This window comes from Giraffa tippelskirchi, chromosome 6 (genome assembly GCF_054371585.1).
Source record: "Giraffa tippelskirchi isolate mGirTip1 chromosome 6, T2T-mGirTip1v1.2.pri, whole genome shotgun sequence".
NCBI classification, from domain to species: Eukaryota; Metazoa; Chordata; class Mammalia; order Artiodactyla; family Giraffidae; genus Giraffa; species Giraffa tippelskirchi.
Genome location: NC_137280.1, coordinates 81,492,250 through 81,509,039, shown reverse-complemented (window position 1 = coordinate 81,509,039; position 16,790 = coordinate 81,492,250). Strand labels below are relative to the sequence as shown.

General features: G+C 54.4%; 1 protein-coding gene across 2 annotated transcripts in view; it reads left to right on the top strand.

Moving 5' to 3' along the window:
• The window catches only part of OBSCN (obscurin, cytoskeletal calmodulin and titin-interacting RhoGEF), a 237,167-nt gene that overhangs the window by 133,555 nt on the left and 86,822 nt on the right, over window positions 1-16,790 (top strand). For both annotated transcript variants that reach the window (XM_081497755.1, XM_081497754.1), the window contains exons 22-39: window positions 3,745-4,020; window positions 5,333-5,617; window positions 5,771-6,037; window positions 6,201-6,470; window positions 7,529-7,795; window positions 8,073-8,339; window positions 8,529-8,641; window positions 8,750-8,903; window positions 9,058-9,219; window positions 9,339-9,443; window positions 10,191-10,457; window positions 10,916-11,185; window positions 11,304-11,570; window positions 11,883-12,149; window positions 12,257-12,523; window positions 13,548-13,820; window positions 14,540-14,806; window positions 15,023-15,289. In XM_081497755.1, coding sequence (XP_081353881.1) covers window positions 3,745-4,020; window positions 5,333-5,617; window positions 5,771-6,037; window positions 6,201-6,470; window positions 7,529-7,795; window positions 8,073-8,339; window positions 8,529-8,641; window positions 8,750-8,903; window positions 9,058-9,219; window positions 9,339-9,443; window positions 10,191-10,457; window positions 10,916-11,185; window positions 11,304-11,570; window positions 11,883-12,149; window positions 12,257-12,523; window positions 13,548-13,820; window positions 14,540-14,806; window positions 15,023-15,289 — 4,311 coding nt within the window. The remainder of the gene's footprint in view (window positions 1-3,744; window positions 4,021-5,332; window positions 5,618-5,770; window positions 6,038-6,200; window positions 6,471-7,528; window positions 7,796-8,072; window positions 8,340-8,528; window positions 8,642-8,749; window positions 8,904-9,057; window positions 9,220-9,338; window positions 9,444-10,190; window positions 10,458-10,915; window positions 11,186-11,303; window positions 11,571-11,882; window positions 12,150-12,256; window positions 12,524-13,547; window positions 13,821-14,539; window positions 14,807-15,022; window positions 15,290-16,790) is intronic.

The window sequence follows — 16,790 nt, the reverse complement described above, 5'->3', positions numbered from 1 at the left end:
AGCAGTATTTATTTCATAGCATTTCCTAATGACATGTGTCTTTCTGTACCTTCTGAGGTGGTTCACAGAGATGTCTGCAGACTAACTTTAGTTTCCTTTTGTTAAGAGAGGTTAACTTCAAACAGAGATGGACTGTGGTCCTACATTGACTCCTAAGTGCCACCACATAACAGTTTGATATTGTATTAGTATATACTAATTCATAGGTGTACATAGATACCAAGAAATCCACTGTGAATCATTTTGACATTATTATAATAAAATATAATATTATTTCACACAAGTAAATTTGAAGAGTTTTGAAATATTGGCCAATTCTTAGAAAACTATATCAAAACTTACACAAGAAGAAATAAACTTGAACAGTCTTGTCATCTTTTACATAAATGGAACCATAATAAAATAATCTCATAGAACAAGATTAAGCTCAGTGGCTCTACTGGCAAATTATATGAAATAGTCTAGAAAACTATTTCATATTCTTGGAGATTCTTTAAGAGAATGGAAAAGGGATATATATATATATGTGTGTGTGTGTGTGTATGTCTATTTATATGTGTGTGTGTGTGTGTGTATATATATATAGACAGATACTCTTTAACTCATTTTATGTAGCTACCATAGCATTGATATCAAAATCTGACAAAGTATAAATAATTGAAATTACGGGCCAATCTTTTTGGATGTCAGTATCAAAATCCTATACACAATATTGGCAAAGTGAATGGAGCAGTACATGAAGATCTTAATCCAGGAATGCAAGGTTTGTTCAGCACCAGAACATTAGAAAAATCAGTCTATAACATTAAGAAGCTAAAGGAGAAAAGGCATATTTCTGCCTTAAAAATGCAGAATAAAAGTGCTTGATAAAATGTTTACATCACAGCTAGATTGAGTTTTATAAAATACAGCATATATTAATTTTGATAACTTCTTACTGAACTAGTAATAAACGGATAGTTCCTTAATTTGGTACAGAGTACTAAAGAAAACAATAGCAAACATCACACTTACAGAGAAACCTTGAAAGCTTTTCTTTTAATTGGAGCATTTCAGGTGACTCCACTATCACAACTTATGTCCAATATTGTAGAGACTATCAGGAAAAATATAAAGTAAAATTTAGATAAAGCAAAAAGTGGAGTTCCTAGATGATAATATTATTAATGCAGAAAGTAGAAAGAATTTTTAAAGTTAGTAAGAAAGTTAAGAATAATCACCACATACAAAATACACAGAAAACACTTCTATGTTGATGTACTAGCAACTGAGAGTCAGAAAATGATATTTTAAGACAATTACAATAACATCAGAAGTATCATGCTTCTAACTCCATGTCTAATAAAATATGTTTAAGGCTTCCAAGAGAGGATATTATTAAACATTTTAGGGAGACAATGAAGATCTAAATGAATGGTGAGCTATGCATGGAAGGCACAAAAATGTCCATTCCTACTCAAAATCTTGGAGAAGGAAATGACAACCCAGTACAGGTATTCTTACCTGGAGAATTCCATGGACAGAGGAGCCTGGCTGGCTACAGTCCTTGGGGTTGCAAAAGGCTGGACACAACTGAGCACATACCATCAATCAAAATCCAAAGAGAAGTTCTTTTGTAGGTGTGTCAAATTTGACAAGTTGATTCCAAGGGTCAAGTGGAACGCAAGCACTCGTAAAATGAGAGCATTTGATCTGTAAGATATCAAACATTATAAAATTACAGTAGTGAACAGCTGGGTTTCAGTGCAGGTGTAAATACAACAAAATAGAATAGTGAGCTCTGAAACAGCCCTGCGTTTAACCAAACTCTCCTGTCCCTTTTCTGTTTTTTAACTATGTAGTGCCAGTGTGTGGTGTAGAGAAAGAGTAATTTTTTCATAAACTGTGCTAATACCATATAACCATATATATGTATATTTATATCTATTCCTCTATAATAAAAATTGACGTCTCCCTCACAGCACACATGGACACCAACTCCAGGTGGGTTAGAGACACCAATATAAAAGTTAAAACAAGCTCTTAGCAGCTAATATAGATTATTTAATGACCTGATGGTAATAAAAGATTTAAGCAGTATATAAATATACTAATCACAAAAGATACATTTTTTAAATTAATTAATTTTAATTGGAGGATACTTACTTTACAATATTCTGGTGGTTTTTGCCATGCATTGACATTAATCAGCCACGGGTGCACATGTGTTCCCCCCATCCTGAACCCCACTCCCACCTCCCTCCCCACCCCATCCCTCTGGGTTGTCCCAGAGCCACCGGCTTTGAGTGCCCTGCTTCATGCATTGAACTTGCACTGGTCATCTATTTCGCATATGATAATATACATGTTTCAATGCTGTTCTCTCAAATCTTTCCACACTCACCTTCTCCCACTGAGTCCAAAAGTCTTTTCATCTGTGTGTCTTTTGCTGCCTTGCACATAGGATCGCTGTTACCATCTTTCTAAATTCCACATACATGCATCAGTATACTGTATTTGTGTTTCTCTTTCTGACTTACTTCCCCTCTGCATAACAGGCTCCAGTTTCATCCACCTAATTAGAACTGACTCAAATGCATTCCTTTTTATAGCGAATATTTTTCCATTGTGTATATGTACCACATCTCCCTTATCTATTCATCTGCCAGTGGACATCTAGGTTGCTTCCATATCCTCAGTTCAGTTCAGTCACTCAGATGCGTCCAACTCTTTGTGATCCCATGGACTGCAGCACACCAGGCTTCCCTCTCCATAACCAATTACCAGAGCTTGCTCAAACTCGTGTCCATCGAGTTGGTGATGCCATCCAACCATCTCATCCTTTGTCATCCCCTTCTCCTCCTGCCTTCAATCTTTCCCAGAATGAGGGTCTTTTCCAATGAGTCAGTTCTTTGCATCAGGTGTCCTAGCTATTGTAAACAGTGTATGCCCAGCAGTGGGATTGCTGGGTCATATGGCAGTTCTATTCCCAGTTTTTTAAGGAATATTCACGCTTTTCTCCATAGTGGCTGTACTAGTTTGCATTCCCACAAACAGTGTAAGAGGGTCGCAAAAAGGACAATTGACATACTTGCCGGTGTTAAAACTCAGAACTTTATGTCAACAGAAGACACATAAACAATAAAGAAGCAAGTGGCAAAGATGGAGAAAATATTGACACACCCATAATTGTCAAAGTTTTAATATAAATATATGAAGAGCTCCTGAAAATGAAAAAGAAAAAGACAGACAATGCTACTGATAATGGGGTAAAAGTTTGGCAGTGATACTGCAGAAGGGCAAACACCAAAAGCCAAAAAGATCAGAAATGGTGCTTCACTTTGGAAGTCATTAGGACTGTGCAAAAGAAAGCTCAGGAAGTACAACGATGCTCCCTACTGGCTCGCCACCAGTTGACAGCACTAAGAGCATGGAGCGTGAACTCTCCTGCACTGTGGGTGGGGATGTTCTCTGTACAGTCATGTGAGAAAGACTGTGTCATCTAGGAAGGGTGAGGGGCACATGCATCCTGATCCCACAGCTCCTTTCCTAGAGGAATATGTGCAGGGAAGAAATCTTTCACAGAGTCCCCACTTGGAACAGCATGCACAGAATGTATAGATAAATTGCGGGCACTTGTGGCCCAACACAGAGCCTGGAGCAGTGTCCAGTCCCCCTTTCTATCTGCCCAGGCCTTCTTTCCATACTGCTGGATTCCTGTCTTGGATGGTGTCTTTGACCCTGTGCATCCTTCCTTGTCTGCAGAGCCTGTGGTGCTGTTTGCCAAGGAGCAGGCAGTGTACAGGGAGGTACAGGCCAAGGCAGGAGCCCGCACCACGCTGAGCTGCGAGGTGGCCCAGGCCCAGACCGAGGTGACGTGGTACAAGGATGGGAAGAAGCTGAGTTCAAGCTCAAAAGTGACTGTGGAGGCCATGGGCTGCACCCGGCAGCTGGTGGTGCAGCAGGCGGGCAAGGCGGACGCCGGGGAGTACAGCTGCGAGGCCGGGGGCCAGAAGGTCTCCTTCCACCTGGACGTCACAGGTGGGTGCCAGGGTTGAGTGGAGGGAGTGAGCACCTGCAAACTGGGGGAAATGAGCACATCTCCGGCAGGGTGGGGGACATGAGTACGGGGACATGCTGGGACATGGGGTCCTCAGCTGGGTTCTCCACAGATGCAGTCAGCTCCAGGGCTCTGTCCCCTGGCAAGGTCCTTGAGTTGCAGGATGCCTGCCACAGCCCCAAGTCCAGGACACTCTTGACATCTGCTTCTCCAGATTCCTGCTTCTCTCCACCACATCCATACCTTTCCCAGCATGAAACCTGCCTCAGAGGCTTTCTCAGCCATCTGCAGGCTGCGAAAGCCTGTAATCTGTTGAAATGGCCATTCTGTGTCTGTGGTTGGCAGGAGGCACTATTCCCATATTAAGTCTTCCTGGGCAGCTGTGGAGCCCTGCTCTGGGGAACTTCTGGCCTTGAACATATCTGCCTTCACTGGGTCTGGAGCCCCTGTCTGTGGCTTGGGCCCCTGACCGTCCAGCTGTATTTAGGTCAGCCTGTTGTGTTGGCCTCTGCTCAGATACCCATTCTGTCCTGGGCCTGAGCCAAGCGGATGTATTGCCTGCTTGCTCCTGTCCCTCTTGCTGCTGGGTTTCAGAGTCCTGAGCTCATTGACACCGTCTCTGTCCCCAGCTGTGGCTCTGGCATCTGATCCAGCAGCCAGGTGGTCCCCGGGATCAGTCCTCCCAGAGACCTTCTTAGGCCCCCTCCCAGGGCCTCCCTCTCCCCCATTCTCAGCCCTGGCCTTTGCCCCATGCTTGGCTGCTGGAGGTACTCAGGCTATTTCACACCTCTCAGTCTTTGCCTGGTCTCTCCCCTTCCCACAGGGGGCTTCCTCTACTGAGATTATCCTCCTCTGCTGCCCTCCCTGGCCCCGCTCCCTCCTGCTCTTCTGGAATTCTGGCCCAGCCCCAGGCTGCATCAGGGTCATTATGTGTCCTGCTTTCCTTGCCTTAGCTGCTCGTGGGGCCCATCTCCCCTTGAGGTGGGGCAGGGATCCTGGACTCCGAGCTCTTGGTGGACAGAGCTTGGGGCCCCCGGGCCTGTGGTCCCAGGTGGCGCCTCCTTGCTGCCCTGCACTGCCCCGGGAGCCTGGATGGTACCTGGCAGGCGGAGTGTGGCCCTGATGAGTCACTCTCTGGCTTGCTGAGCCAGAGAGGCAGCGGTGGAGAGGCGGACAGCCTAGGCAGTTTCATTTCAAGTCTTCCCCCTCCACGTGGCCTGGAGTGGGGATGGGATTCAGGCCAAGGATGAGAGGGTCCCCTCTCTAATGCTCCTTTGTTATTCTCCCACCCAGAGCCGGAGTTTGAGCCCCCGGCCCCAGAGAAACCCAGACGCAGGAAACCACTGGTGGTCAGGGAACACGAGGACATTGTCCTGACAGCCACTCTGGCCACGCCCTCTGTGGCCACGGTGACGTGGTTCAAAGATGGTGTGGAGATTCGCCGTAGCAAGCGGCATGAGATGACCAGCCTGGGGGACACCCACACCCTGACCATGCGTGGTGCACAGCCCCTGGACAGTGCAGTCTACAGCTGCCGCGTGGGTGCAGAGGGGCAGGACTTCCCCGTGCAGGTGGAAGGTGAGTGGCTCCACAGGGTGGTCCTCTGGGAACCCCTTGTTGGCAGCATCCTGGAGTGGAGACCGGGTGGGGCTCAGGGCGTGCAACCAGGCCACTCGGAGCTGGTCCTGCGGCCTGAACCCCGCCAGGTTGACGTCCCCTTCCCTCCCCTAGAGGTGGCTGCCAAGTTTTGCCGTCCCCTGGAGCCTGTGAGCGGGGATCTGGGCGGCACGGTGATGCTGGTCTGTGAGCTGAGCCCTGCGCAGGCTGAGGTGGTGTGGCGCCACGGAAGCACGCAACTCCGGTCCGGCAAACGCTTCCAGATGGCAGCTGTGGGGCTTCAGCGCTCGCTCACGGTGTCGGGCCTGAGGGCAGAGGATGCAGGGGAGTACGTGTGTGAGAGCCGCGACGACCACACCAGCGCCATGCTCACCGTTATTGGTATGCGCGTGCCAGGTCCGCGGGCTGGGTCGCCTGGGAGGGTGGGTGGCTTGGCGGAGCATTCTTGGGAGGCTTCCTGGAAGAGGTGTCCTTCTGTGGAGTCTGCAAGAGGGGGAGACCCTGCCTATGCTGTCTGTATCTCAAGTGGAGCCCCTGTCCACAGTACCCCGCGTGGTCAAGTTCACGTCTGGGCTGAGCGCAGTGGTTGCAGAGGAGGGGTGTGAGGCCACTTTCCAGTGTGTGGTGACCCCCAGCGATGTGGCGGTTACATGGTTCCGAGATGGTGTCCAACTACAGTCCGGCGAGAAGTTTCTCATATCGCAAAAGGGTGCCAGCCATAGCCTGACCATCTTAAGCCTGTCCCTGGAGGATGCCGGCCAGGTCACTGCGGAGGCTGAGGGCATTGAGTCCACGGCTGCCCTCCGGGTCCGAGGTGAGCTTGTGGGGCAGCAGGGAGGGCGCCACAGCTTCTTGTAGCCAGCTTCTCCTAGTGAGCTGGTTCCAAGGTGGCTATACTGACACACCCTGCTGCCAGCCTGGACCCAGCTCCTTGGGCTGACTTCGGAGGACGTGGGTTTGTCAGCTGCAGAGTGGGACCACGGGGCCAGGCACCTGCTCTGAAGGGGAGATGGTAAACTCTTGCAGTGGACACCTGGTGGGAGAGTGGGTGGAGGTCGTGATCCAGGGAGTCTTCCTAGAGGAAAGGACCCTGACTGAGCCCAGAGGTGAGGGAGGTGACAAGGTGGGCAAGCATATGCATGTGATGGGGATGCGCTTTGCTCACTGAAGCCAGGTTGCGTGGGGAGAGCCAGAACTTTACCCCAGGGGAGCCAAGCCATCTCATGTTCTTGAGGAAGGGAGTAATATGGGTAGGTTCACTTCTGCCCCTGGCACAACCTGAGTCTGGGAGGACTCCTCAAACATTTCTCTTCCTTGATGTGGTGCACCCAGGGCCTAGTTGAACAGGGACTCTGGTGCAGCTGGTCTGGGGGCTCGGAGTCTGCCTGTCTCAAGAGCTCTCTGTGTCCCGATGCTTCTGCTCACCAGCCGCACTTAGGAGTTCCAGGCTCTTATGGGCATGGCAGGAGGTTGTTCAGAAGAGCAGAAGAGTAGGTGCAAGGGGGACTGGGGAAGAAGAAGCCCTCCTGAAGTGTGGTTGTGTGTGTGTGCACTCGCTCAGTCGTGTTCGACTCTTTGTGACCCCATGGATGGTAGCCTGTCAGGCTTCTCTGTCCAAGGGATTCTCCAGGCAAAAATACTGGAGTGGGTTGCCATGCCTTCCTCCAGCTGAAGTGCTGTTATCCATCCATGAAATCATACCTGCGCACATGTGCAGCTGGGCCCTGAGTATGGCCAAGGCCTTCCCTAATTCAGAGTCAGAATGTGATGGAGGGCAGCTCTGCTGGCTGGGGGTCAGGGGCAGGGTCCCTCTGCCTTGCTTTTCTGAGAGGAAACAGTGGCTCTTGTGATCTCCTTCTCTCATGACTCCAGAGGCTCCAGTGTTGTTCAGAAAGAAGCTGGAGCCACAGACCGTGGAGGAGCTGAGCTCAGTGACTATGGAGGTGGAGCTGACGCGGCCGTGGCCGGAGGTCAAGTGGACACGCAATGCTGTAGCACTCGCGTCGGGCGAGAAAGTGGAAATCCGTGCTGAGGGCGCAAGTCACCGTCTGGTTCTCCATGGTGTGGGTTTCGCTGACCGTGGCTTCTACGGCTGCGAGACACCAGACGATAAGACACAGGCCAAGCTGACTGTGGAAAGTGAGCAGCTAAGCGAGCTTGGTCTGAGGGTTGAGCATTGAGGAGGTAGAGAGCGTAGGAGGAGAGGGGATCTCCGTCTGGGGGCAGGGCCTTGTGAAAGGGGGAAAAGGGAAGAAGACCCTGCAGTTGGCAGGGGCTGGGGAGGAGGGGGAGGCAGTGAGGGAGGGGAGACCTCCCTTCCAGGACACCGTGAGGCTCCCTGGGGCAGTGACAGGGGCTGGCCTGAGGGCTAGGGTCTTGCTGCAGTGGCTCATCCTTCCCCTTGTTTGCCCCGTAGTGCGCCAGGTCCGGCTCGTGCGGGGCCTGCAGGCCGTGGAGGCGCAGGAGCAGGGCACGGCCACTATGGAAGTAGAGCTGTCCCACGCTGACGTGGAGGGCAACTGGACTCGAGACGGTCTTCGGCTCCAGCCGGGACCCAACTGCCAGCTGGCGGTGCACGGCCCCACCCACACCCTCACGCTGTCACGGCTGCAGAGGCAGGACGGTGGCTTGGTGGCCTTCAGGGCAGAGGGCGTGCACACCTCTGCTCATCTGGTCATCACTGGTGGGTGCTCATAGGTGGGGCAGAACTCACTCCAGAGTGCCCGCCCCGTCCCTACGGTGCCAGGGATGCAGGTGGGGCATCGTAGGTGGGGGAACTCCTTCCTAAAACCAGCTGAGTGATTCCAGCCAGTTCAGACCCTGTCCCCGCGCAGAGGCCCTGCTTCTCAGCATTTCCTTCCTGTCTTCCCAGAGCTGCCTGTGAAGTTCATCCGCCCTCTGCAGGACGTGGTGGCCACAGAGAAGGAAAGGGTGGCCCTGGACTGTGAGCTCTCACGCCCCAATGTGGACGTGCGCTGGCTGAAGGTGCGTGTGAACTCCTTTGCCCCTTCTTGCCTCTCACCAGGGGTGGGCAAGTGTCAGACCACTCTGCTGGGCAGTTCCAGCCCTTGACCTGGCCTCATTCCTTCACAGGACAATGTGGAGCTGCGGGTAAGCAAGACCATGGGCATGATGGCCCAGGGGGCCTGCAGGAGTCTCGTCATTTACCGATGTGAGCTTGGAGACCAGGGCGTGTATGTGTGTGATGCCCATGATGCTCAGAGCTCTGCCTCCCTGAAGGTGCAAGGTGAGGGCTGGACAGGTGGGGGCAAGGACCTCTTGGGCCCCTGCTGCATCCCCCAGCAGGTGCCTGGCCCTCTGGTCAGCAAGCTGGGCCGGGGGTGGTGGTCAGATAGGAGGTCTGTGGCTCAGGGTGTAGCGGGGCCTGCTGTGTGCCCCAGGCCGGAATGTGCAGATTGTGAGGCCTCTGGAGGACATGGAAGTGATGGAGAAAGAGGCTGCCACCTTCTCCTGCGAGGTCTCCCACGATGAGGTGCCTGCGCAGTGGTTCTGGGAGGACAGTAAGCTCCGGCCCAGTGACAACGTGAGGATCCGCCAGGAAGGTGAGACAGGAACAGTGTGGGGGCCACAGCAGGCGTTCTCCCCACTTCCTGCCCCCAGGTCACCCCTCCCTGTCCCCGGGCCACCCTGCCCTTTAGTGCCGAGTGGGCTTTGTTCCCAGGAAGGACATACATTCTCATCTATCGGAGGGTCCTGGTGGAAGATGCAGGGGAAATCAAGTTTGTAGCAGAAAATGCAGAATCGCGAGCCCAGCTTCGAGTAAAAGGTAATGGGAGCCCCGGACAAGGCATGGGCTGGACAGTGTCTGTGTGAACAAGCCCACGTGCTGAGTCTTACAGGGCTGGAAGGCCAGTTGTCTTTGTTCTGGGGTCCTTCCCAGAATGAAGTTAGAAATGACCCCGGAGGAGGGAAAGGGGTGTTCCCTCCTCATCAAGAAGAAAGTGGACTAGGGGAGGCAGTCTTGGGGTCTCCTTCTTTGTTTAAAATGTAGTTACCAGTAAATTCTCCCTCCTGGGACCTCAGCGAATGCTGGAGAGAAAGGGTGTGAGGCCCCGGCAGGAGGTGAGCATACCAGCCTTTTACCTGGTGACCTTGGTGATAGTCAAGGTGACGGTGGGGCAGGAGGGAGAAAGGGCCTGGGAACAGGCTGGGGGTAGGGGGCCTGGCGTGCTTGGATACATATGGTGAGGACAGGGTGCAGTGGACTCGGGTGTGCAGGGTGAGAGTAAGACTGTGTGGCAAGAGGATGGATGGGGTGTTGAGGTGGGGCAGACACACACATGCCAAGGGCCCACTGGACGATAGCAGGTGTGTGGGTGTGTGCTCTGTCGTTGTGGTCAGAGGTGAGCAGCACGTCCCAGGCCAGCCCAAAGGGGAGACTCTGCCTTGCTGCCTGCTGGCTCTGGTGGGCAGGTTGTCTGGGCTCTTTATAGCCTGAGCGTGGGGTCCCAGTTTGGCTGGTGGGTTTGGGCTCGCTGTGTGCCCACTCTGACCCCGTGGGGTGTACCTCCAGAGCTGCCTGTGTCCATCCTCCGCCCGCTGCGGGATAAGATCGCGATGGAGAAGCACCGCGGCGTGCTCGAGTGCCAGATGTCAAGGGCCAGTGCCCAGGTGCGGTGGTTCAAGGGTAGCGTGGAGCTGCATCCTGGGGCCAAGTACGAGATGGTCAGTGATGGCCTTTACCGCAAGCTGGTCATCAACACCGTCCAGCCCGAGGATGAAGACACCTACACGTGCGATGCTGGTGATGTGAAGACCAGTGCACAGTTCTTCGTAGAAGGTTTGGGCAGGGCTGGGTGAAGCTGTTCCTTTTTTCCCCAGGAGAGGGGTTGTGGCCTGTGGCACTTGGAGACTTGGGCTTCCCAGGTGGCACTAGTGGTAAAGAACCCACCTGCCAATGCAGGAGACGTAAGAGACATGGGTTCGACCCCTGGGTTGGGAAGATTGCCTGGAGGAGGGCATGGCAACCCGCTCCAGTATTCTTGCCTGGAGACTCCCATGGACAGAGGAGCCTGGCGGGCTTCAGTCCATAGGGTTGCACAGAGCTGGACACAGCTGCAGCGACTGAGCATACAGCTCTGAGGAGGGCCCGACTGGTGGCCTTGGGGTGCTCCCAGGAGGATGTGAGTGTGCCCGAGAGGGTCTGTTCCCAGGAGCAAACCCTGCAGAGGTGGGGGAGTGGGGCACGGCTCATGACCCTCCCGCGGGACTGCCCGGGTGACTGGCTCTCATCCACAGAGCAGTCCATTGTGGTCGTGCGGGGCCTGCAGGATGTGACAGTGATGGAGCCCGCCCCCGCCTGGTTCGAGTGTGAGACCTCCATCCCCTCGGTGCGGCCCCCCAAGTGGCTCCTGGGAAGGACGGTGCTGCAGGCGGGGGCTGACGTGGGGATAGAGCAGGAGGGCACAGTGCATCGACTGACGTTGCGGCGCACCTGCTCCACCATGACGGGGCCGGTGCACTTCACCATTGGCAAATCACGCTCCACCGCCTCCCTGGTGGTCTCGGGTGAGAGGGCACTGCCCTGTGGCTCAGCTGAGGGTGGAGGGGGCCTGGGCAGGGGCAGGGGTTCCGGCCTCGTGGTCTGGCTCATTGTATGCCTGCTTCCCTCTTCCTCCCGCCGCAGACATTCCCGTGGTGCTCACACGGCCCCTGGAGCCCAAGGTGGGGCGTGAGCTGCAGTCTGTCGTCCTGTCCTGTGACTTCAAGCCTCCCCCCAAAGCTGTGCAGTGGTACAAGGAGGAGACGCCCCTGGCGCCTTCCAGCAAGTTCAAGATGAGGCTGGAGGGCCACATGGCGGAGCTGCGTGTCTTGCGGCTCACCCCTGCGGATGCTGGTGTCTACCGGTGCCAGGCCGGCAGTGCCCAGAGCAGCGCAGAGGTCACTGTGGAAGGTAGAGAGAGAGGGGGTGTGGGGCCCCCGAGGGTCTCTAGGAGATCACTGTGGAAGGTGGAGAGAGAGGGGGCATGGGGCCCCCGAGGGTCTCTAGGAGGTCACTGTGGAAGGTGGAGAGAGAGGGGACGTGGGGCCCCCGAGGGTCTCTAGGAGGTCACTGTGGAAGGTGGAGAGAGAGGGGGCGTGGGGCCCCCAAGGGTCTCTAGGAGGTCACTGCGGAAGGTAGAGAGTGAGGGGTGTGGGGCCCCCGAGGGTGTCTAGAGGAGGCAGCAGTGGCGGTCACGCTGAAGCTGCCTCATGCTCCTGGCAGAACGGAAGGTGACGGTGACGCAGCCGCTGGAGGACGTGGAGGTCCCAGAGGAGGGCTGTGCCTGCTTCTCCTGCGAGCTGTCGCACGAGGATGAAAAAGTGGAGTGGTTGCTCAATGGGACACCACTGTATAACGACAGCTTCCACGAGATCACCCACGAGGGCCGCCGCCACACCCTGGTGCTGAAGCGGGTCCGGCAGGCTGACAGGGGCACCGTGTGCATCTCCTCCCCCAAGGTTACGGCCTCCGCCCACCTGGTGGTCAAAGGTGAGGTGGCTCTGTGTGGCGCGTGGGGACCCTTGGGACACGCACCCTTTCCCCAGAGGGCCTGAGGCGGCAGTGCGTCCCCTAAGTCGCCCACACTCTTCCTGCAGAGAAGCCGGTGGTGTTCCTGAAGGCATTGGATGATGTGTCTGCAGAGGAGCGGGGCACACTGGCCTTGCAGTGCGAGGTATCTGACCACCACGCCCAGGTGGTGTGGCGGAAGGACGGCGTGGCATTGGACCCCAGTGACAAGTATGACTTCCTGCACGCGGCGGGCATGCGAGGCCTCGTGGTGCACAACCTGAGTCAGGATGATGCCGGCCTGTACACCTGCAACGTGGGCACTGAGGAGACCCGTGCCCGTGTCAGCGTGCATGGTGCGTGCTGCGGCCAGCTCCAGATGGTGGGGCCAGGGCACTGGGGGTGTGGCTCAGGGCGTGGGAGTGCCTGTGCTCAGGGGACCTGCCCATTCTCGGAGACCAGGGTCTGCTCTGCTGAGCCTGGAGAGATCAGGTCAGACTCCTGAAGGAGTGGGCTTGACAGGGTCTTAGAAGGCCCAGGTGCAGGCAGGTGGGCCAGGGGTAATAGGCAACAGAGCAAAGCCTGGGAGACAGACTGGCCCTGCTTGACTGAGTCCCAGCAGAGGCTGGAGACTTCCCTCTGCACCCGGGGATGTGTGGGCAGGCACAGGGTCCCCAGAGAGAGGCATCAGGAGGGTGGTGCGTGGGAGAGGCTGCGATGTCAGGCGGGGGGTGCCCCAGGAGGACTCCCAGGCCACGGCGCCGCCTGGTGAAGGTGGCTTGTGGGCAGGTCACCTTTCTTTTCCCAGGCTCCTTCCAGTCTGGGCATGCTTCCTGATGGGTACCTGATGTCCCGTGTATGTCTCTGTCCTAACTCCATTCCCCTAGTCCTTTCCTCTCTTACGTGTTTGGCAGGCATGTTGCCCAGTGACCCCCTGGCTGGTCCCTGATGGTCTGGCCAGTTTGTGATGAGACACGAAGGGGAAGGGTGGTGTGGTGAGTTTGTCTTAGAGCTGGATTCCCCTTCATTTGGGGAAGCTGTTCTTTTTATGGAGCGTATAAGCTGGTGGCAACTGAGTGGTGCTTATTCTCTCCACGTTACTCTCTAGCAAATGTGAAAGGAGTCACCCTGGTTGCAACTCACGGCCGTCAGCCATCTAACTGCCAGGGTGTGGACAGCAGGAGGCCAAGAGGACGCTTGCTGAGAGAGGCAGCAGGCCTCCTGGGAGTAGGGTTAGAGAGGGGGGCTATGCAGGCCAACCAGAGGTGTGCCCCCTCCTGGGGTCTGGCCTGACGCTGCTATCGGCTTGACGGTGCCTGTCTCGTGGGGCAGGCCTCTGTGGGCCCAGCCAGCATGACAGCTGTCTCCCATGGCCCACAGAGCTGCACGTGGGCATCACCAAGAGGCTGAAGACAGTGGAGGTGCTGGAGGGCAAGAGCTGCAGCTTCGAGTGCATCCTGTCTCATGAGAACACTGGCGATGTGGCTGTGTGGACAGTGAGCGGGAAAACAGTGGGCAGCTCCGGCCGCTTCTGTGCCACGTGCCAGGGCCGCAAGTACACTCTAGCTATCCGAGATGCCATGCCAAGCGACGCTGGGGAGGTGGTCTTCTCTGTGCGGGGCCTCACCTCCAAAGCCTCGCTCATCATCAAAGGTGGGTGAATGCTGGCAGTGGGAACTGACTGGCTGGGGCAGGTCAAGGGGCTGTGTCCAGGGGCTGCTTTGAGAGCTCCTGAGCCTGGGCACTCCCCAGGAAGCCTGGAGCCAGGGTCTTGGGCTTGGAAGCTGCAAGGACTTGTGTCTAGTGACTGTCTCCCCAGCCCCTGATGAGCACCTAGAGGCATCTGTTGGAGTACTGGGCGGTTCTGGTCATCCAGAACTACGTGGATGACCAGGATTACCCTTTAGGATGAGGTTCTGGAGCCTTTGGGCAGGAGCAGGATTTGTAAGCTTTAGTCCGTGGTTCAACTGCTGTGGTAGCTCCCAGGGTGCATGGCTCATGTTGGTAGTGAAATTGCCATTGAAATTTATGAGCTGCTACTTCCAGCATAAATACTTGGTGCCAATGGGTAAAGCTCAGCCCATGGCCATGCTTTTTGAGTTACAGAGCTCTGAACAGTGATGAGAACATAAGATTCTGTGGTCTAATAGCTCTCTTTCCCAGGGTCCTCCCCTGGTATTCCAGGGCTCTGAGGCCCCTGGGCCTGAGGTTCCAGAGTTGGAAGTTTTAGAGCTGTAGGTTCTGTGGTCTCAGCCTCCAGAGCTTGGAAGCTCTTGAATGCTTGCCTTGTCTTAACCCCAGGCATGGCTAGGGCCATGGTCATGGGTGGAGCTCTGGCCAGGCCTTATCAGGCACATCTCTGTTCTTTCCAGAGAGGTCAGTTGACATTATGAAGCCACTGGAAGACCAGCAGGCCATGCTGGGTGAGGATGTGGTGCTGAGGTGTGAGCTGTCGCAGGAGGGGACCCCAGTGCGCTGGCTGAAGGATGGGAAGGCCATTCGCAAGAGTCAGAAGTATGACCTGCTCACCGAAGGCACTTGGGCCTCGTTGGTCATACGTGCAGCCTCACTCAAAGACTCGGGCAAATACACGTGTGAGACGGAGTCTTCCAAAAGCACAGCCAGTCTCCAAGTGGAAGGTAACCCCCATGAGAGCCTGGGGCTGCCCCCCGGGAGCTGTTCTGTCCCAGGTAGGAAGGGAGAGGCACCCAGCAGAGAAGGGACTCGCCCAGGTCCCTGAGGATCTGTGGGTGGGCCAGGAGAACCACCTGTGATGGGAATGATTTCCTGTCCTGAGGACCTGCATGGCATCTGCACAGGCCTCACCCTCCCATTCATTCTTGCCCCTCCACCAGAAAAGGCAAACAGGTTCACGGAGCCGTTGGCTGACCTACACGTGGAGGAGAAGGGCACAGTCACGTTCACTTGCAAGACGGAGCGCCCCGCAGGCTCAGTGACCTGGCGCAAGGGCCTCACAGAGCTGCAGGCCTCAGGGAAGCACACGCCCAGCCAGGAGGGCCTGACCTTGCGGCTCACCATCAGCGCCCTGGAGAAGGCAGACAGTGACACCTACACCTGTGACATTGGCCAGGCCCAGTCCCAGGCTCGGCTCCTGGTGAAAGGTTAGGCGTGGGCACTGTACTGTTGCTCTCATTTGCCCGCTAGATTTCAAGGCCTGTGGTGTGCTCAGGTATAAGCTTTGTTTAAAGTAGATTTGGAGGTGGGCAGAGATCAGAGCTCTGTCTGGCCCTGGACTAACTCAGCCTCGGTTTCCCCATCTCCAAGGAGGGTTGCCCTGGGCAGTCTTGAAGCTGGGCCTTGTATCAGTGAGTTGGCAGCCCTTGTCTCTTTGTGCATTTGTTTGCCGGGTGAATGTTTCTGGAGCCCTTCCAGCATGTGTCCATGCATGGGCTCTGCATGTACTTACACATGAATGTACCTCCTCTACCCCTGTGGAGAGTCACTGGCTCAGGGATGTCTTCAGGTTTGAACAGCAGTTTTCACCGGGCCGGCAGGATGAAGGTTGTCATTCTCCTACTTCACTAGGGCTTATTGGCTGGTCCAAGGTTGCAAGGCAAGTAGGCATCAGGGCCGGGTTGAGTCTAGCCCTACTGATCCCAGGGCTGGCGTCAGGGTGAAGTCAGCTGTCCTTCCCGGGATCTGTCCATAGAAAATAACAAAGAAGCCCCACTCTTGATTTTTTCCTCTTTTTCAGTGAAACACAGTGAATCCACTGAGCTCAGTGAAAACATTTCGTTAGTGCAATGGAAGCTGTCTAATCTAAAGTGAATGTTAGTACTTTAAAAAGGCAATTAAAGCAAGTGTCCAGACTTCCCTGGTGGTACAGTCATTGAGAATCTGCCTTGCAATGCAGGGAATGTGGGTTCAATCCCTGCTTGGGGAACTAAGATCCCACATGCCTTGGAGCAGCTAAGTCTGCATGCCACAACTACTGAAGCCCCATGCTAAGACCTAATGCAGCTAAATTGATGGTAAATAAATAAATTTATGTGTTACAAAAGTGAGGCTTCCCTGGTAGCTCAGTCTGTAAAGAATGTGCCTGCAATGCAGGACACTTGGGTTTGATCCCTCGGTTGGGAAGATCCCCTTGAGAGGGAAATGGCAACCCATTCCAGTATCCTTGCTTGGAAAATCCCATGGACATAGAAGCCTGGTAGGCTACAGTCCTTGGGGTTGCAAAGAGTAGGGCACGACCGAGTGACTAACATACAATTATAAAAGAGAGTGTACCGTAATAACAACATATAGTCTTTGGGCAAATTCAGAATACACAGGCTTGTGCTAGGCTAATGCTTCCTGCCAAAGCCTTTTCCTTGTGTGTCAGTTCATGAATCACAACTGACACACAAAGATAAGGAGATCAGTGCCTATCTCCTTTTGAATAAATCACCCTCCTGATGTGCCATCTAATGTTGTCAAAGTGCTGCGCTCAATATGCCAGCAAATTTGGAAAACTCAGCAGTGGCCACAGGACTGGAAAAGGTCGGTTTTCATTCCAATCCCAAAGAAGAGCAATGCCAAAGAATGCTCAAACTACTATACAGTTGCACTCATTTCACAATGGGCTCCCCTGATGGCTCAGCGGTAAAGAATCTGTCTGCA